Source organism: Trichoderma camerunense (genome assembly GCF_050948025.1).
Source record: "Trichoderma camerunense strain CBS 138272 chromosome Unknown V8C40scaffold_7, whole genome shotgun sequence".
NCBI lineage: Eukaryota > Fungi > Ascomycota > Sordariomycetes > Hypocreales > Hypocreaceae > Trichoderma > Trichoderma camerunense.
The window spans coordinates 1,809,006-1,828,895 of record NW_028145363.1 but is presented as its reverse complement, the minus strand read 5'-3'; the positions used below and the strand labels follow the sequence as shown (position 1 = coordinate 1,828,895).

Here is a 19,890-nt window from a genome sequence, read left to right as displayed (position 1 = left end):
GGATGATTGGATAGGTTGTTCGCACGGGTTGTATTGTTTAGTTGCATTTAATCTACCTGGATTGTCGCCATTGAGAATGCCTTTCTGTGAGACAAGGCAGGTCAGTTATTACTTATCGAAAGCAGAAAAAATAACAATAAATGGTGTTTTATAGCTACTTTTGTGTATGTCTGGCTTATTGTTCATTTGCACGTCTTTGTATATCAGAGTAATTTCCACGTAAATTCCAACCGACGATTACTTGCACCTCTCACTATATTATGAAGATTCGTATCTAGCGTGGCATGATTTAATCCTCGGAACCGGCTTAAAGCTTCTGCATAGCAACAACATCAGAAGACTGAACATAGTCCTCGAAATCCTGAATTTGCTCCTGAAGGTCATCAGTAGACACCTTGTCATCCTCAACAACGAGATTGATCTGCAGCTTCTTGATGCCGAATCCAATGGCTACTAGCTTAGATTGACCCCATACCAAGCCATCCTTTTCAATACCACGAACAGCCGCCTCGAGGGCAACCATACTGGTATCATCATCTGCAAAGCTCGTCAGTTCATATTGAATCAACTGCCCGCCGAAAGTCCAAACTTCTATGAGTAGGCAAAACTCGAAGAGCTGAATACAGGTCAAGAGTGTGACATACCCCAAGGTTTCACGTCCAGAGTAACAAGAGACTTAGCAGCGGGCTTGACTTTGCTCTCCCGCCTCTTGCGGTACTCAGCTAGACGTTCCTCGCGGATACGGACTACTTCTTCATTCTCATTCTCATCGTCACTACCGAACAAATCGACGTCATCATTATCATCACCAGCTGCAAGAGCCACAGAGAAGTGCGCGGTGGTCTCAGCGACCTCCGGACCATAGACAGTATAGGGTTTGGTGGTATCTCCACTAAGAGTAGAAAATTCGCTTTCAAAAGTGGCGATATGTGTGAACCATCGAGCGGCATGGGGGTACTTGGCAATATCGGGAGAACTCTTGAGAGCCTTGAAACAGGCAACATCGGCTTGTGTGGGAGCGTGGCTATTCACGATAATGAAAGTTTAATAAGTGGGATTTATCGAGAATACTCGGAGGGAATTAAACATACCCGGTGATATAAGAACGAGTCAGCAACCAGTTATTAAGCACTGCATCGTTGTCAGCAAAGCAGAATGCTTCATGATGGACGTTTCCGGCTTGTACAACAGCTCACCAGTAAGGCCAGTGTCGGCTGGGAGATTAGCAAAACCCATAATGTCGTAAACGCAGATGAAACGATCAAACTTTAACAACGTAGAAGATTCGATAATTCAAGTTCTAATGAAAGGAAGGTGGAAGGATTTTGGGACTTATTTAAGCAACAGAGATCACGCCTGACCCCCCAATACAAACCTATGAGTCACAGGTAATCGAGCCTAACGACCCTTACATAGCATACAACCGTTGGATAGTTATTAATGCCTCCACATATGCTGGATTCAATTGTAAGTACGATTGAACTAGCTCTAATCCTGATATCTTGCCCTGTTTAAGCGAATTTATCCAGTTTGTCTAGCGCTGAGGACGAAGCCACCGTGTAAGGCGTAGCTGTCAAAGGGGCTTCACTTCCTTCGCTCTTGGAAACAGAAGGCCGACGAATAATCGCTAAGGTTGAGTTACTTGTAGTATTATTGCGTAGCTCGTCGTGTTTCAAATAGCCCAAACGGATATTTGCGGAACTGTAACCCGACACACTGGCAGCCGACTTATCTTGACGAAAAAAGGTGTATATGGAGTGTGAGATGGCGACATTTGCGGCGATGATACCTAAGAAGAGTTCAAGGTTGGACCAAATCGCCGATATTGCGTAATCCCCTGCCATTCGTTCTGTTAGGTGGGTTGATGTAGAAGAGGTCCCGAGGATTTAAGGAATATGATTTACATACAGCTGAGATCGATTGTCACCAGGCCGAGAGAAGCGGCCCTAGCCACACCGAACGCTGTAGCGCTACCACAGACAACTTAGCTATTATTAAGGATCATGAATAAAGCTCCGAGGTTGTCACAATGGGCTTACAGGAGACCAAGGCTCATTAAGCCACACACAGCGATTTTGGTATGCATCTTGATACCAACGCCCCACACAACATACAAAGGAAGCAACGAACAGAGTATGTCAGTTGCGACTGAATATGCTATTGCGAAGGAAATAAGATGTTAGCGGCTTCTACCAGTATTACGAAATCTACTTCAACTTTACCTATAGTAAGATATATAGCATATATGCGAATCCTGGTATCCCAGCACTTTCCACCTTTTTGGGTCCAGTACACGGATGGGGGAGAGCATTCTGCCACGAGAATGAAAATAGAACCAAAGTTGGTAGCGAAGAGCCCTATGACCACGGCATAAAGGGTTCGGCGGACCTTTGGTTCGTCTCTAAGACGTATGATCAAGAATAAAATGGATGACTTCAGGAAACACACACTAGCAAAGAGAAGAATTTGTGCGTACCACCCCAACATATTGTTATTGATGTAGTCGGACTCGCTAATGTACCAACGGTGGCGGCCGTTGTGATAAACTGCAACTTGAACCACTTGAATGGCCATTCGAGCAAGTGCTAAAACACTAACGATAATGATGCAGTAGTCATCCAAGCCCTGCGCATTGAGAGAAAAGCGAGTGTAAATCCTCAGGCCAGTCGTTAGAAGCATAAAGCCAGTTAGAATGCTCGTAACGACAATGAGTGTAATTCCGATATTCCGGTTCGGTGGAAGAGGATCAGGTGGTGGTGTGCGAGTCATGATGACTGATCTTATCACACTCGCAGAGATTAAGCATATAAAAATGTAAAGCCGTATTTGGGGTCATATGCGCACCTTATCAATCGACGCACAGCACCTATAATAGAGAACGAGCTTTGCTGTCCCCTGAATGATCCTCGCTGGCAAAGGTGCCCTGGAGCTACCTTTTCTATATGACTTGGATCAGAAGCTTGGACAATTAAATGGTACAGGGAAGCCTGCGACATAGGCTGTTCCGCTAAAAGCCATTGGTCTTATGTATAAGTGACTGCAGCTACTCGTACAGCATTTGGTAACCTGCGACCTGGGGGCTCGAGGTAAGGTATCGTTGATGTTGGTTGCAAATTCCTGGCGTCGTTTTCTTCATGGAGGTAAGAAATTGAGGTCGTTGGCCCGTTGCTAATCTGCATTCTACGCTTGAAACAGATGGAAGACACGTACAAGCTCACGGCGGAAGGATTCATGCTGAGGAGACTGCATGGTCTTGTCATTCCGGATTCCCCGATCCTTGTTCCGTAGTAGCAAAGGTGACACACGATTCCCTACAATTTTTAAGGCTGTTGGTTTACCCATGCTAACTCTGGACCCATGACAAGGGTTCTTAACCAGTGTGCATCTTCAGACCCTGGTCTCGGGGCCAAGATGTCCCTTTCGACAGCAGGGTTCACTTCGGTTAGAATGGCGAAATCAGAAGAGTTCCGCGCCGAATACGAGTAAATGGGCGTTATTCTTTCTCCTCTATGGAGTAGAAGTGTCAAGATCCGAAATTGCCCGGAGCTGTTGGTCGATTCTGAACGGCACATTTAGGCAATATGCAACGAAGTTTTTGCGTGTGTTGTTCGAATGTAACACAAAGGCGGTGTGGTGTTTCGTTATAGGCTTTTGCACCTATTGCAGCGCAGACTATGAAGAACGTAGACATCCTGCGATTTATCATTGGAAGTGGGATTTGTGGGCTATCGGGAGATCGTATATATCTGTGATTGCTCGAGCTGTTTTCTTTCGCCTCTTTTTGCTTTAATCTCCCCCGGGCTCTATTAGGCTCAACAACGTTGTTATTAACGAGAATGACACGGTCGATCTTGAAAGCCTGGCTCGTGGCTGCTGTGGCCGCCTCAATTGCCACAGCTGGTTCTAATTCCGATCAACTTCAAGTTTATGACTATGTATGTTCAGCGCTACCTTGAAAAGTCTTCATCTTCTAGTAGACTCGCCATAAACCAGAATTGTAGCCGCTGACACTTTATTGTAGGTGGTGGTGGGAGGAGGCACAGCTGGCTCAGCACTAGCGACTAGGCTAAGCCAAGGCCTGCCAGATAAAACCATCCTGCTGATCGAGGCCGGCCCTGAGGCGTTGGACGAAGATCGCATAAATATCCCCGGCATGAAGGGGTCGACGCTCGGCACTCTTTATGATTGGAATTTTACGACTGTACCGCAAACTGGACTTAATGGGCGAATTCTCGGAGCCAACAGAGGCAAAGTGCTTGGAGGAAGCTCAGCATTGAACTTGATGACATGGGATCGATCCGCCGCTGAGGAATACGACGGCTGGGAGCAACTCGGTAACCCATCTTGGAACTGGAAGAATATGATTGCCGCGATGAAGAACGTGGAGACCTTTACCGGTATCAACTCATCCAACTATGGCGACCAAGGAGTTGGCACCAGTGGACCAATCCATACAATAATAAATAGGGTTATACCCGCGCAGCAGGAGCTCTGGTTGCAATCTATGGCTGATCTAGGGATCCCGCATAACTTGAATTCCTTAGGTGGCAATCCTATAGGGTATATGAACCAGCCTAGCAACATCGACTCTCGAACATGGACGAGGTCATACGCCGCTAATGCTTATATCCCGAAATCGGGAAGCAACTTACATCTGCTACTAGAGACACGCGTAGCCAAAGTGAATTTACGGAAGGGTCGAAATTCATATACTGCGACCGGTGTTACGCTGCAAGACGGCACCATTATCAGCGCCAGAAGAGAGGTTATTCTATCTTGTGGCGCTATCCAAAGCCCTGGCCTGCTAGAACTGTCCGGCATAGGTAGCAAGGCGGTGCTATCTAAGGCCGGTATAGATCAGATTATTGACCTTGAGGGTGTAGGGGAGAATTTGCAAGACCACGTTCGGTACCAAGCATCATACCAATTGAAGGACAATTTTACATCGTTTGACATACTCAAGTACAACACCACATATGCGGCCACACAGCTGGCATTATGGCACGCAAACCAGACTTCTTTATATGACTACACCGGTAGTGGGTACAGTTATCTGAACTGGCACCAGGTGGTGGGCAATATGGCTGCGAAGCTCAATTCTCTCGCCCAGAATGTGGTACTTTCCCTTGGGTCTGTTGTCGATAAGAAAAAGCTACAGTACATTGGATCACTTTTATCGCCGCAAGTGGAAATCATTTTCTCAGATGGCTACACTGGAGTGAAGGGATACCCTACCGTCGGCTCTTCTCTGTATGGAAAGGGCTTCTTCACGCTTATTGGCGTCGTTATGCATCCTCTCAGCCGCGGCAACATTCATATAACTTCTGCCGATGTCGATACAAAACCGCAAATTGACCCACAATATCTATCTAACGAGTACGACGTGCAGGCAGCTATCGAGGCTATCAAATACTGCCGTAAGATTGCAAACTCGTCGCCGCTCTCTTCAGCATGGGTATCTGAGTTCGAACCGGGGATGGCTATACAGACGGATGAGGACTGGCGTCAGTACGTTCTCAACACGACACTTTCTATATATCATCCTGTTGGAACATGCGCAATGCTCCCCCAGAAAGACGGCGGAGTGGTAAACCCAGAGCTGATCGTTTACGGCACCAACAATCTGCGCGTTGTGGACGCAAGCATCATACCCGTTCTTCCGTCTGCACATATTCAAACAGCAGTATACGGCATCGCCGAGCGTGCGGCTCGATTTGTTATACAGAAGTCATAGCTTTATCAGGCTGTATCATGGTGAAGATGTTCCAACGGGTGTTGAAACCTTACCTTAAATATTTATGACTGCGTCGACATCTCATATAACATTGAGTCCATGTTTGGAAAGGTAGCCACTATATGAGACTACTCACATTTGCAATATATGTACAGTGGCCAAATTAAATTGAGATAAAACGAGTATATAACCACCTCTCCCAACTGTCATTATAAGATGAAATAAGCCGTCGATCACATCATTCGGGGTGCTCCATTGTGACTGGTATGAGATCGGTAAATGCGAGTTTGAGTGAACTTCTTGGAGTCATTGACAGCTGAGGCGAAGTCATTTGGATAAGTCAACTTCTAAAACCACGTTCCACCTTAATAGCTGGCGATTGCATAGCTGGTTGTCACTACCATTGATTGACACTAGAGTCAAGGAACGGCAGTAGTTCCCTTGCATCGCGCAATATACTAAATCGATATAATATATCTAACCGAAAAAACGGTAAACGAAAGTTTATCCTATCATATACTTCACAAATTATCATTTCATTCATAAGCCCCGTACAATTCGCTCAATGTGAGCCAAATCCCCTGATTGCTCGCACAGTTGCCGAAAGAAGGCACCATCGCCTCGCTTTTGGAAAAGCTCAGCGACGGATCCCTGTTCTACAATCCGACCAGAATCCAAGACCACCACACGATCATAATCTGCAATAGTGAGGAGGCGATGAGCGATAGTTAAAACGGTTATTCCATCCGCAATACTAGATCGCAGCCCTGCCTGGATTAAAGCATCCGTGGCATGATCAATGGATGCCGTGGCTTCATCGAGAATGAGGATCCGAGAGCGACGAAGCAGTGCCCGCGCGATGCAAACCAATTGGCGTTGACCCATTGATAAGGCCACAGCCGGATGGTCTAGATCTCCGGAGGGTAGAGATTGGAAGAACTGTAATCTTCGTAGCACATCATGAAGATCATCGTCAGAATAATGGTTCAACGGATCCAGGTTATGGCGCAAGCTGCCCTCAAAAAGAGTAGGATCTTGTGGTACCACAGTTACCGCCCGTCGTAAACGCACCAAGTGTACTGAGGCAATGCTTATTCCATCAATAGTGATGTGGCCGGCGTCAGCTTCCACTGCTCGAATAAGGGCCAGTGCCAATGTACTTTTGCCCGCCCCGGTACGCCCGACCACCGCTACTCGTTGTCCACCATGAATATCGAGATTTAAATCAAACAGAGCTGGACTGAGCTCCGGAGCATACCGTGCAGTATATCCTTGGAAACGCACATGGCCGTGGATAGGCCACTGTGGTGACAGGTCGTAGGACGATGGCTCGAGTGGTTCACTCGGCTCACGCTTGATCTCTGTGTATTCCACAATCCGCTCTACTGAGTTAAAGCTCTGCTGAACTATTGCATATAATTGGACAAACCAAAGCACATTATCACTGAAAGTGGCAGCGTAAGTGAGTACAAGGCCAGCAATCCCTGCATTCACAGTTCCTCTACCCAAACCCCAAAGCAAGAAAGTTCCTGTCAGCCAAGAAATTAGAGCGCTCAGAGAAGCGATGCGTAATGTCAGCCATTCTTTAGCCGCCCAATTCAGAACGTAAGGTTGATTGTATCCGTCGATGAAGACGTGATTTTCTTCTGTAAATCGATTTGCGTGTCCATACGCACGCACGCTGACATATCCCGCAAGTGCCTCTCCAAAGTGCTGATACAGTGGAGATCTTTGAACAGACTCAATCCTTTTCAGATCCCGTGCACTGTTGATGTATATAACAGTGATGATATAATAGGCCAAGCAAATTATGACTGCTGCGGGAATAAATAGAGGTATCGTAATAGAAATCAGTATAATAACTGTGCTCAGCGAACAGAATGTAAAAAATGTGCTCATCGAGTGAGGAGCCACTTCTTGGTCAACTGCTTCCACATCTCTGGAGAAACGATTCGTGATTTGTCCAAACGGAATCTTGTCAAAGAATACTAGGGGTGCATGAATAATTGAGTCTAGTAAGCGGTCGAATATTTGAGCTGAGGCTTTGAGTGCTCCAGAGAATGTCGCGAGATCGCGAACAAATGAGCTAAGTACGTATGCCACGCAGATGAGACCATACACTGCAAGGTAGTAAACAGATTTCACACGAGACATTGGTGACGTTTCCTCTGCCTCGTCGAACTCGTGAGCCCATACCTTGATCCAGAGGTTTGTTCCGAGAGATATAATTTGCTGAAGACCAAATGCAAAGAACACAACTGCCCAAAACCACCGCCCCCCCATAGATTTGAGGTAGACTCTTATCACAGACAGAGAAACAGCTCCTGTCATCTGATCTTCGCTGTATATCGATTCATCTTTAGTCTCTGAGACTACATTTATATTTCCAATCCAGCTGTCTGACGATTCTGTTTCAGAGGCTCCGGGCGAAAGTAAAGGAGATGCAACTATTTGTGGGTTATGTGTAAAGTCTATCGGCCTGAACCCGTGTTTCGCTATTGCAGCCGGCGTGTTCTCCCCAGTGATATCTGATTGCATAAGCTCTGAGGCGGTTCCTTGCCGCTTTACGATGCCATTCTCCAGGAAGACCGCATAGTCGCAATGGGGGAGAACAAGTTGAGAATGATGTGTCGCAAGAATACATGTTCTGCCTTCCATCAAGGGACCTTTAATTGCGTGAAAAAGTATATGTCTTCCAGTACGTGAGTCCAGTGCACTGAGACAATCATCCAAAAGTAGGAATTGAGCGTGACTGTACAATGCTCTTGCTAATGCAACTCTTTGTTTCTGGCCACCAGACAAGCGACTACCGCGCTCACCCGCAATAGCAAGATCGCCGTTCTCAAATACTGCGAGGTCGCGGCTTAGAGCCACAGCATCAAGGACCATCTTGTAACGGTGCCCTTGGAAGTGCAGCCCAAACAAGATATTAGCTCGAATAGTCTGGTTCATTATCCAGGGCTCTTGTGGACAGTATGCTGCATCGCTGATTGAAGTATCATTACCAATCGGCTGCTCTGCAAGCGGTAGATGTACACGGCCTCGCAGGAGTTCCATCTCTCCCAACAGCGCTAGCAGCAGTGACGACTTTCCTGATCCACTGGGGCCGCAGACTAGATTGAGGCCATTCTTGTGAAATTTTATTTCAAGATTTGATAACCGAAATTCCTGCGTAGGCGGGTTTTCGGCGGGTTGAATGTCTTCTCCGGCACCGATACCCACAACGTCCTGGGCTGACCATTCAAGGGTAGCATTATCGAAGCCAATCATTCGCGCATCACTTCCCATTAACTGTTCTTCTCGGCTGGTCTCTTTCTCTTTCAAGAACTTCTCAATCCGGCCGATGGAGACCTGTGCCTGAAGAATGAACGATATCATGGACGACATTCTATCTAATGGAAAGCGTAAGACTGCGAAGATGGCTAGAGCAGGGAAGGCGACTTTGGTTTCTAACTTTTGTCCTTCGACAATTGTATAGATGAACAACGTTAGAATTGTAGTGATGAAAGGCAAGGAATAGAATACAGTCATGGATATCGACCACCAGAAAAAACGAACCCGCAGCTCCGAGAGCTCAGTCGTTCGCAGCAGGCGAATTTTTCTCCGAAATTCCTCTTCCCAAGCGCAGAGTTTGATGACGCGGATGTTGGTAATGAGTTCGTTGCTTGCTTGAACACGAGCATCGGCTGCGCTCAACACTTTCATTTGCGCTGCTACCTGGCGTTTTGAGACCAAAACATTTAGTGGCAGAAGAGCAATCATTAGCATCACGCCAAGAATGCCACTAGAACCCAGTATGCTATACAGCGAGAGAGATGCGACCGAAACCTGGAGAGGGAAATTGACCCATGTGAGGTGCATGTGTGCACTAACTTCACTAACATTAGCCGCATCTACGGCCATTAAATTGAGAATTGTTCCATCGGTAGCATGAATGTCGTCAGAGGAGCTTCCTTCCTCAGAGGAGCTTCCTTCCTCTGGTGATGATTTTGTAGGCCTTGACATCCTTTTTCTGAGTACTTTCGAAAATATCTGGTCGATCAGGATAGCCCGCAGTCTTACACTGATTTTGCGACCCAGCCATTCACACTGGCAATCTGCAATACCCGTCACGATTCCAGCAACCAGAAGGCCCCCAACACAAAGCCAGGCATTGTTTCGGGACATAGTGCTTGGCGAATCAAGGTAATCAAGAATATATCGAAGGAGAAACGCCGGGCAGAAGCTGGTTAAGCTAAAGAGAACCGCCCACGCACCCTGATTAAACAAGTCATGTTTTGTGAAGTGATAGAGTCTCCAAACAAGTTTCAGTGTTGCAGGCGTGGCTTTGCTGAACAGCCGACTGGTGATTCTGGCTGTGTCATCCCAGTTAAGCTCGTATAGGTCAGAGGTACTCAGATGAGCTCTAAAGGCTTTCCAAATAACAGAGCCTGCCCATGAAAAAGTCCAGCGTGATATTAAACTTGCTGAGGTTTCTTCGCTTAAATGAATTGATGCAGAAAGCCTTCCTGAAATGGCTTCCACAATAATATTTGGTGCTGTGACATGGAGCAGAAGAACAAGTGTAAAAAGGACCCCCAAAAGAATAGTCACAAGAGCCCAGGCCTTGTCGGGCTGCTCACTGCCGGTCGATAGGACGATAAAGACGAGACAGAGCCAGTATAATACGTAAATCACACTAGAGTGAGATCGAATGCGCTTCATAACTCCTGGTTCCACAGGCAGATTCCATTGCCGTACGCACCACATGACAAGATTATATGCCGACATGAAGAGAAGCCCAAGCGGAGAGATGCTGTCTGATCTTCGTTCCACGAACAAGACGAAGAAAAAAAGTATGGCTGTGATTGCCGCAAGGAGTAAACCTTCAAGGCGGCTGAGCCACCAGCCATGGGTGGCAATTAATGACGGGGCGTTTGCGATAATTCGCCGATGATTGGTATCAGGATCGGAGCTTGCTAACGGTACAAACCCCTCTGGTTGTCGTTGGAGATGTCGCCAAGGTTGGAATGCAGATAACAGCAGCAGCGCCAACGATACGCTTACCGCCGCGAAAGGAACTAGGTTTCCCAAGTACTGCTCTTGAACGCAAGTTGAAAACCGGCCATTTTCCCAAAGTGGAACGGGACAGATAAGAACTAGAGGAGCCATCTTTTTGTTATAAACGGAGACAGTGAGTCAAGAACATGAGATATGAGTATATTCTAAGAGCCGGCGAAATGTTGCGACTGGCGTTATAAGTATGAGAGTTGCTCATGCAGCACTTTAGCAATTGCCAGGGATAAATCCCGTTGCCTTGAGTAAGGCGGCTAAAATTCCCAGGCTACCGATATTTATATTATCAACTTTAGCTAAGGAGGGTTCAGGCAACAGCTCATCAGCTAGTTAACATTACGCTCGCTAGATTTCTATTATAATACCTCGAAGCTTATTGGCAACAAAGGGATGCTTATATTGGTACTATTTGTTCTTTTCTCTGCCTTCGTTCAAATATTCTGAAGCATTGCTATACAACGATTGGAATCTTTCAATCATTCTGAAAAGCCTGTCACCTTTGCGCTATTCTTTCACCCTGGCACGAAATTTTGCATGTAAGTTCAGTGTTGGCTGTAAATTGTGTTGGTTGTGCCGTTACATATACCCACTGATTACAAATAGTCTCATAATGACTGCTGCCTTAGAACAAACAAAAAACAGGGAACTCAGGTAATGATTCTTATTTATGCCGTAGTTCCGCACGATAGAGTCAAAATGAGCGGCCTGATACTAGGCCAGGGTTAATATATAGTCGTGAAAGTTGCTAAAGGCGAGCTTTGGAAAGTGGAGAGGAAAGGTTTTGTGAAGCTACTTTAGGATTATCTCCATCGGTTGACTACGGAGTACAATTGATCAAATTCTTCCAGCATACCAAATTTTAGTCACTAAGCACAACTTTTTGTACGGATCTATGCTTAAAACTTTTCTTTGTGCTCTTTAGATATTGTTGAACATGTATTTTAATGCACGAAAGAAGTTGGGTTTAGATTTGCAAATATGCTAAGTACAACAGTCAACTGCAGCCGAACCTTTATCGGGCATACTTTATCTGCTTCCGCCAATGGGTATGGCCTGACCTCTAAGGTTGAATTCGATAGGCCGTTCCCGATCGGAATAAGACAAGGGGTGGTATTGGATGTTGTGCCAAGAGCTGAGACAGGGCCTTTTACTCAACTAGTCGTCGCAGCTTTTTTCCCATTATCCTCGCTATGAATATAACTTTTAGACAACGCTCAATGTATTTGCTACGGAATTGATGAGACTCGAGATTTATGGTGAGGTATTGTCCTGCACTTCCATCAGAGGTTACAAATTTAAGTCTTCTTATTTTCACCGTAGAATATTGCTATTTTTACTACTACTATTCTCACGAAGCTGCACCTAAACAAAGTACAACACCTAAGCATATGGCATATATGTTTTAACACTATATAAGACTATCAAGTTCTAATTTCTTTACCACGGTTAACGAAGAGCTCCCACTTGTGTATAAATTATTAAGCTACGAAAACTATAAGAGGACCATTGCTGACATCCGCCATAGCCCCTTTTACGGCGAGACTAGCGACAGCCTCAGCCGCGTTGGAGATCAATTCCAAACCCAATCCCGAGGCCAAGTCTGAAGCTGAGTAAGTTATCAAGGTCCTCCCAACCTGGAGTTGGCAAGCTGTATGAACGAGCCACCCCGTGAGAGGCGCTGGCATTAAATTAGAAATGCCAGAGATGCGTTTTTAAAAGAAATGGCAATGTAAGATGTCCAGCCGAACCGGGACTTGGACTTAGAGTGATGATGAATAATCCAAGCCGAGATGCAAGATTCGTTAGCTTGAGTTTTGCAATGTCTGATATGAATTGTGGTTCAATGAAAGATCTGGTGGACGAAAGGGGAGGTTTTGTATGGAAGGAAGAAGAAAATAAGGTTAGCCTAAGATGCTTCCAAAGCCACAATAAATAGGTAGCGTGTAACACATTTCGTGTACCGAAGCCGTTCTTTTCAAGCTCAAACAGTAATAAATATATCCACCGGTGCTCCGTAGTTCCCGAATATGCAATGCTACACCATATCTGCGTCGGATTGGGTCGCATAAACCCAAGCTTTGACGCTAAGAGCGTACTACTTATACGCTCAGTCACCAGGGTAATACGCTCATTTGCCAAGGTCGGCTACGTTGCCATGGGGGAATAAATGTCAAATAATCCATACCTGATCTCGCATCAATGTGGAGCTTGTATTGTAGTATTTGAAACCACATGATTTCAGTTACCGGTCCTTTAGCTCTAATTGCTACCCAGGATTTGGGAAATATACCGAGCTATACGGATCCATTAGAGGAATATATTCATTACAGGGAAATGTAAAGGCGGAGCCGTATTTGCGTCTCGTGAGTTACTTAATATCTCGCTTGCGGAGCCATTTAGCGTGTACTATGTGGCTATTCTGGTATTCTGAACTGTGGGTTAGATGTACTCGTCAGTTTATTTGTCCGCTAACCTGACATGATTGATGCTTTTTGAGAGGGGAGTCCAGTACGATGGAAGACGCCTTCCAATAGTAGACAGTTGTAAACATGCTCTATGGCCACTTGTTCAAGACAGGAGTTCGTAAATTTATTCGGGATACGATACCTGTTTCGAGCCATCAAACTACCTAAAGATACAACATTCGAGTCTGACAATTGCGGCTTGGAAAGTGGAACCAACAGGATTCTTTCAACGACGATCTCTTGCTAGGCAGCCGGCTCGGAACTCCCGATCGAGTACTCCCAGAGTAAACAAAATCCTTCAGCGGGGATGATCATCAGGCTATACTAGGATAGGAAGCTATGACAAAATTGAAACGGACCGCGAGATGGTGTTTAAGCATTCTATGGGGTAAATGTTCACGCTCCCAGCCTTAGGCCGTATGTTTGCTTGCCCGAGATATAAAAACTACCAGTCTCCCTGTCAATGCTGCTGATGAGTGTAGTTATATCAACTTGTCCAGCATTAGCCCGCTATTAATAATGTTTTCCCCAAAGATATTTCTAGCTTTACTCGTTCCTCTCGGAGTTCTAGGCAATCCTGCCAGTCTCGATCAACGATCACCCGGCATCGTGACACAAGCTGGCTCGCCTAATGTTATAGACACAAATGGAGTATATATTCGGGCAAGCTCCACCAGCAACGGAGGGTTGATTGCAGGTTATACCGCCCATGAAAACAACCAGAGCATTCTTAGGCTTGCTGGCTCCAGCAATGGCGGTACTTCATGGCACTTTGTTGGCGAAGTCTACCGTGCCGATTCAACTGCTCATGACGTTGATAACGCTATGCCCCTGCAGCTTCCCAGTGGACGTATCGTATACGCCTATCGAAACCATGATCGCTCAGGAGGCTCTTACACATATTACCGAATTACCGTTTCATACTCTGATGATGGTGGCGCCAGCTTTCTTTACCTATCAACCGTGGAGCAGCAAGCAGCCACCCCAGGTACCCCTAATGGCCTCTGGGAACCTTTTCTCCGTCTTGCTGCAGACGGTTCGCTACAGTGCTACTACTCCGCTGAGAACAACGCTAATGATCAAGACGGCTACATGAAGCGCTCCACTGATGGAGGGCTGACTTGGTCGAACTGGATCAAGGTCTCTGGAGGTGATCGCACATCGCGCGATGGAATGATTGGCGTGGCGAATATCAATAACTCTGGTAATCTAATGTGAGCCTACATTGCCGTCTGTTAATAACGATATTGTCGTAAACTGATGATAATTTGTATAATTAGTGCCGTTTTCGAGAATACAGAGTCGGGTCCCTTCTCTATCGACTATGTCCTGTCGCATGATGATGGCAACTCATGGGGACAGCGAGCGCGTCTCTATACGGCGCGCAATGGGAAGAATGCAGGAGCTCCCCAGGTTGTTAATGTTGGTGGCACCCTTGTTACAAGCTTTATGACAAACGAGGATGTGGCCGGCACCGGTGGCAATGGTATCGATGGAGCCCAGATGAAAGTTGTCACTAGCACGGACGGAGGCTCTACCTGGAGCGGAACCACTATCACAGGTGATGCGGGCTCGCACTGGCCCGGGCTGTATACCGTCGATCAAACACATTTCCTCGCGCTCTATACTAAAGATGGCTTGGGAGCAGTCAGTCAAGAGTACCAACTGGTCAATTGAGTACGGCCTACATGGAGCGATTTAAATACACATATCATGAAGCAGTACGATAATACACAAAGTCGCAGTTATAGTAACTCAATTGTAGCACTATCTGGGTTTGTGTTATGACAGCAATTGCGCTATTCATAAGGAGGGGGCTCACGATGTGCAATCACCACACTTAAGATTCAGTTTCTGGCAGCCAACGAAAATACTTGGAGACTATCTCAGACATGTTAACGATGGGAACAAACCCATTCATTGTTGCGTCAGCCCGCGAACACTCTCCCTAGTCCTATCGGTTTCAGTGGCGACTGAGCTTGCACTTGAGCAAGGTGAACCATTTAGTCTCAAGTTTTCCCAGTCGAACTGCACAAAGTCACGTATTTCTCGTCAGTCTTTTGTCCTTTTGTATGTTTCGTCGTGATGTTTGTCTGTCCATGGGCGACATTGAGCCGTATGATGCTCTGTTTCCCTTCTCGATGACGTCCATGTGGAGTCTTGATCTCGAGATCGGCGTACAGGAGTGAGGTTAACCTCGTTTTTCCGTTGGCCGCTGTAGCTGTTGATTTGCCAGAAATATCCCGAGGGCCAGCTACAACGCACGAGGATACGAGGATGTGAGTCTTCAACTTACACTAATGGTGGCTATATACGTAATCCAATTACACAACAATGTTCCGAGCCTAGCACTGAACATAAGATCTCATTATGTTCTTTATTTGAGCCTCATCTAAATCTAGATCCGGATCCATGCTTAGTGATTGGTCGCTTGATTAGATGTGTGCTTGGCTTAACGCCGCATCGCCTCCCGAAGCAACAGCCCGCGCCGGATGGGAGCACGGTTCTAGATGCCGCGACACACCCAGGCCGGCTCGTAGCATCTGATCCACTGCGGAGGCATCGCTTACTTGCAGAGGAATGGCCGCTAATGTTCTTTTCCAGACTGATACAGCATGGAACAGCACCTAATCGCATTGTTCCTCGTGTATTATACAGGACTATTCTGAACAATTTCCCTCATGTAAGCATGTAATTGAAGCGATCAGCAATCTTCATATCAATGAGAATTTCGATTGACAATATGAGTCACGCGAGCTAATTGAAATCTGCGATTCAAGTCAATTTAAGTGGACCGAGTTGCCGAGTTGCCATGTTTTCCGCGTTTTCCGTTGTGTGCACCGACCGATAAGAGTTTTTTTCTTCTCTGTTTTGCGCGAGTCGAGTTTCAACATCTTCCTTATCTGTCCATCATTTCCTGTCTTTCTTTCTTTCTTCGGTTTCTTAGTTCTTCATTTTTATTTTCGTTTTTGCTTCCCGTCTTTTTGTCTCCGCGCGAATGAGTCTCGTTCCCTCCGTCCAACACCGCACCGATGGAGAAGGCCGAGAATGACACAGCAACTAATGGCTCTAAGCCCACGTTGGAGAGCCAGATCTCAGAAGGGGTTGTGGCGCCCCCTAGCGGATTCTTCGCTCGCGTAAACCAGCGAATTCTCAGCCTTAAGCATTTCGAGGCTCGCGGGATCGAGCGAGTGCCAGTCACGGAGCGATTGGAGAAAGTTGGTGCCTCCAGCTACATGCAGATGACGATGTTATGGTTTAGTTCCAACATCACCGCCAACAACATGGCCGTTGGTATGCTTGGACCTCTAGACTATTCTCTAGGCTTCACGGATGCAGCACTATGCGCAACTTTTGGCGCCATCTTAGGAGCTATGGGAGTTGCCTATATCAGCACTTTTGGCCCAGTCAGCGGGAATCGCACCATGGTATGAAAGAGTGTTTCCCTTTCCCTCTTTTTTATTTTAACCCTCAGGGCTTGCGTGGGCCAACCCAATAGTCTCCCTATGGCTCTGATTGTTTATGCTCCTAGGTTTTGGCGAGGTATTTTATGGGCTATTGGCCCAGCAAGATTTGCACTATCCTGAACATTGTGATTATGCTGGGTTATGGCATGATTGATTGCCTTGTCGGGGGACAAATCCTATCCGCAGTCGCTGATGGCCACCTCACCGTAATTGTCGGCATCATCATAATTGCTGTCATTTCCTGGATTATTGTGCTTTTTGGCATGTCAATCTTCCAGACATACGAAAGGTAGGTAGACTGACTCCCCCTTCTATCGCTTGCCCGTCGAAGTTAGTGCCTTGGAGATTGACCGAATGGCGCAACTCTAGATGGGCATGGCTTCCGCAGCTCATTGCAGCCTTTATTTTGGTTGGTTCTGCTGGCTCTAAATTTGACACCTCCATCCAGTCAACTGGGAGCACTTCGACCATTAATGGCAACCGCCTCTCTTTCTTCTCCCTTTGCCTGTCCTCGGCCGTAGCTTGGGCCCCCGCGGGAGCAGACTTTTACGTATACTATCCCGAAAACACGAAGAAATGGAAGACGTTCGCGATGACGACCGCGGGCGTCGGTCTAGCGATGGCTTTTGCCAACCTCCTAGGTGTTGGCCTTGCTTCTGGCACCTTTACTGACGCATCATGGAGCGCTGCAAACGATGTGTCGTCTGGAGCCCTTGTTGTTGCAGGCTACCAAGGGCTGGGAGGGTTTGGAAAATTTCTCGGCGTTATTGTTGCCCTCGGCCTTGTTGCAAACAATATCCCCGGGACATATTCTGCCGCTCTATGTTTCCAAGTGCTGGGTCGATACGGTGCGCGAATACCCCGCTGGATCCTTTCATGTGTTGGTGTTGTCATCTACACTGTATGTGCTTTGGGTGGGCGCAACAACCTCTATGATATCTTTGAGAACTTTTTAGCTCTGATGGGCTACTGGGTTACCATCTTCCTAGTAATCACTTTGGAAGAACATTTGATATTCCGCAAAACCCGCGGGTTTGACTGGACGGCTTGGTCTGATCCAAAACGGTTGCCGCTCGGTCTTGCTGCATTCACAGCGTTTATCATTGGATGGGTCGGAGCAATCCTATGCATGTATCAGATTTACTATGTTGGTCCTATTGCTAAGCTCGCCAGCCCAACTGGCGCTGATCTTGGCATTTGGGTTGGCTGTTCATGGGCCATGATAGTATTCCCCCCTTTGCGCTGGCTAGAAATTCGTAAGATTGGTCGGTAATGAATGCTACATACCGCATTTACTCATAACCAAATTTTGCCCTTCACGTTTTACGTTTGTAGCTAATTTGATAGATTGTAAAACACAAATCATTAAGTCACAGCAACCTCTACAAACTATCGAATTCGCAGGTGGTCAAGACAGTCACACGACGAGACTATGATGAACTATGATCTAATAAACTCGGTGAATCATGTTTATAAACATAGTCACTGTATTCATTGTCGTTCATAAGATACAAATGAATATATAACGTTTACCATGATTGACAGCTAATTTATGAAAGCTTTCGTTCCGGAAGTCTCTTTATCACCGAACCAATCCCAGATATCTTGGAGTAAAAGATCAGGCACCTCGTAGGCGGCAAAGTGACCGCCATGGCTGTGCACATTCCGCCTAATAACGTTTCCTCCACGCTTAGCCCATTCCAATGGCATTCGATAAGTGATATCATAAGGAAATTGACTGATCGCCGCTGGCACCTCCACAAGCGGGAGAGTGCCAAAGTCAGCCGCTTCCAAAGCCCCGTCATTAGCAACCTCTTTGTAGAAACGCATGCCGCCATAAGGTCCTTGTATATAATACATCATTGACCAGGTGATAATCTCTTCGGGGGTCCAAGATTTGACTGTTGGGTCAATGACCTCATTCATCAAAGCAAAGATCCACATCGCATAGCCCAGCGGAGAGTCTGACATAGCAAAAGCTGCTGTAAGAGGCTGCGTTTCTTGCATGACACGATATCCAGATGCCTGGTTGATATATGTTTCCAAAATTTTAATGTAGGCGACCTCATCCGGAGTTGATAACCCCTCCGCAAGCCTGCGGATGTCATTTTCTCTTGGCTGGATGATCCAAAAATTGCTAAGCACGGAGACGACATTCTTTGGGAAAAGATGGGCCTGGAAACGAAGAATAACACCCCCAAAATCTCCGCCCTGGATCACATATTTCTGGTAACCCAGTTGATTCATTAATGCGTTAAAAGCATGAGAGGTTTCGACCGGACCAAACCCCGGGCGCTGAGGTGCTGGAGAAAATCCAAATCCAGGTATTGACGGAGCGACTACATGAAACGCCGGCACAGACATGTTAGGAGGATTCGTTAAGTCATCGATGATATTGCTGACTTCCAGAAACGAGCCTGGCCACCCATGGATAAAGAGCAAAGGAATGGCGTCGTCGCGCGGTGAACGGTGGTGAACGAAGTGTAATGGAACTGTATTCGAGCTGTTTCCGATAATTGGTGCAACAACGGTCGTGAATTGTTTTAATCTTTTCAATTTCTGTTAGTACAGTAATTAAGACAGTCCAACAGCTATTTTAACCCACTTTCTATTAATGGACGCCTCGGTGGTATTCCAGTCGTATTCATTGACCCAGTAGTCTCGAACGTTGGTGTAATTTTCAGGGCTTGGGCCTTCGCCGATCGCTCCCATGAAGGCCGGAGCCCTAGCATGTGCCACTCGAAGTCTTGTATCCTCAATGAAATTTCGGTCAACACGAATCTCAAACGGCTTGGGCGACTTGCTGAACGTCGCGTTCACGTTTGGGACGGAAAACGCGTCCACTGCGATGCAGAGGACACTGAGGAGGGTAATGGTGCTCAACCCAATCATTGTGACACTACTAAAGTATTGCTGTAGAGAAAGCAACAGCCTTTTTACAGGCGAGTATTCATATTATATATGAAAGTTGAGATGGCTGGCCCAACCATTTAAATCCTGGCAATATCAGCCAAGCCCACATAAAGGCGGTCTTGGGATAATACCTACGTCTCTCAGTGTCCACCTCTTCCATTGACTTACTAATGGATAATCTAGATGATTATACATAATTCCTAAAGACACAGGGTGTAGTAATACGGTTAATGTGAACTATATGTCTAAGTATTGC

At 46.4% G+C, this 19,890-nt stretch overlaps 7 protein-coding genes across 7 annotated transcripts; 3 read left to right on the top strand and 4 right to left on the bottom strand.

Moving 5' to 3' along the window:
* Nucleotides 1–145: 145 nt before the first annotated feature.
* V8C40DRAFT_243449 (elongation factor 1-beta) lies at nucleotides 146–1,299 on the bottom strand. The gene is made up of 4 exons (XM_083215440.1): nucleotides 1,197–1,299; nucleotides 1,092–1,131; nucleotides 645–1,024; nucleotides 146–537 (listed from the first exon to the last, which is right to left on the bottom strand). Exons 1-4 carry the CDS (start codon nucleotides 1,234–1,236, stop codon nucleotides 308–310), a joined length of 690 nt encoding a protein of 229 aa, XP_083074572.1. The 5' UTR covers nucleotides 1,237–1,299; the 3' UTR covers nucleotides 146–307.
* V8C40DRAFT_243444 (uncharacterized protein) lies at nucleotides 1,300–3,204 on the bottom strand. Its single transcript, XM_083215439.1, has 4 exons — nucleotides 2,223–3,204; nucleotides 2,040–2,157; nucleotides 1,909–1,970; nucleotides 1,300–1,837 (listed from the first exon to the last, which is right to left on the bottom strand). The coding sequence occupies exons 1-4, from the start codon at nucleotides 2,767–2,769 to the stop codon at nucleotides 1,512–1,514; spliced, it is 1,053 nt and encodes a 350-aa protein (XP_083074571.1). The 5' UTR covers nucleotides 2,770–3,204; the 3' UTR covers nucleotides 1,300–1,511.
* Nucleotides 3,205–3,517: 313 nt separating this feature from the next.
* Nucleotides 3,518–6,261, top strand: V8C40DRAFT_243441 (GMC family oxidoreductase). The gene is made up of 2 exons (XM_083215438.1): nucleotides 3,518–3,935; nucleotides 4,022–6,261. Exons 1-2 carry the CDS (start codon nucleotides 3,837–3,839, stop codon nucleotides 5,732–5,734), a joined length of 1,812 nt encoding a protein of 603 aa, XP_083074570.1. The 5' UTR covers nucleotides 3,518–3,836; the 3' UTR covers nucleotides 5,735–6,261.
* A 13-nt stretch (nucleotides 6,262–6,274) lies between these two features.
* Nucleotides 6,275–10,504, bottom strand: V8C40DRAFT_286964 (P-loop containing nucleoside triphosphate hydrolase protein; the record flags this gene model as incomplete). The annotated part of the gene is made up of 7 exons (XM_083222613.1): nucleotides 6,275–6,864; nucleotides 6,913–7,380; nucleotides 7,411–9,562; nucleotides 9,617–9,766; nucleotides 9,797–10,164; nucleotides 10,198–10,412; nucleotides 10,479–10,504. The coding sequence occupies 7 exons, from the start codon at nucleotides 10,502–10,504 to the stop codon at nucleotides 6,275–6,277; spliced, it is 3,969 nt and encodes a 1,322-aa protein (XP_083074569.1).
* Nucleotides 10,505–13,668: 3,164 nt separating this feature from the next.
* Nucleotides 13,669–15,562, top strand: V8C40DRAFT_243438 (sialidase family protein). The gene is made up of 2 exons (XM_083215437.1): nucleotides 13,669–14,468; nucleotides 14,535–15,562. The coding sequence occupies exons 1-2, from the start codon at nucleotides 13,774–13,776 to the stop codon at nucleotides 14,929–14,931; spliced, it is 1,092 nt and encodes a 363-aa protein (XP_083074568.1). The 5' UTR covers nucleotides 13,669–13,773; the 3' UTR covers nucleotides 14,932–15,562.
* Nucleotides 15,563–16,094: 532 nt separating this feature from the next.
* Nucleotides 16,095–18,096, top strand: V8C40DRAFT_243435 (permease for cytosine/purines, uracil, thiamine, allantoin-domain-containing protein). The gene is made up of 3 exons (XM_083215436.1): nucleotides 16,095–16,682; nucleotides 16,787–17,010; nucleotides 17,091–18,096. Exons 1-3 carry the CDS (start codon nucleotides 16,287–16,289, stop codon nucleotides 17,992–17,994), a joined length of 1,524 nt encoding a protein of 507 aa, XP_083074567.1. The 5' UTR covers nucleotides 16,095–16,286; the 3' UTR covers nucleotides 17,995–18,096.
* A 170-nt stretch (nucleotides 18,097–18,266) lies between these two features.
* On the bottom strand, nucleotides 18,267–19,615 carry V8C40DRAFT_286961 (Alpha/Beta hydrolase protein; the record flags this gene model as incomplete). Its single annotated transcript, XM_083222612.1, has 2 exons — nucleotides 18,267–19,269; nucleotides 19,327–19,615. Coding segments are annotated over 2 exons (1,292 nt in total), but the record flags the coding sequence as incomplete, so codon positions are not given.
* Between the last annotated feature and the right edge of the window lie 275 nt (nucleotides 19,616–19,890).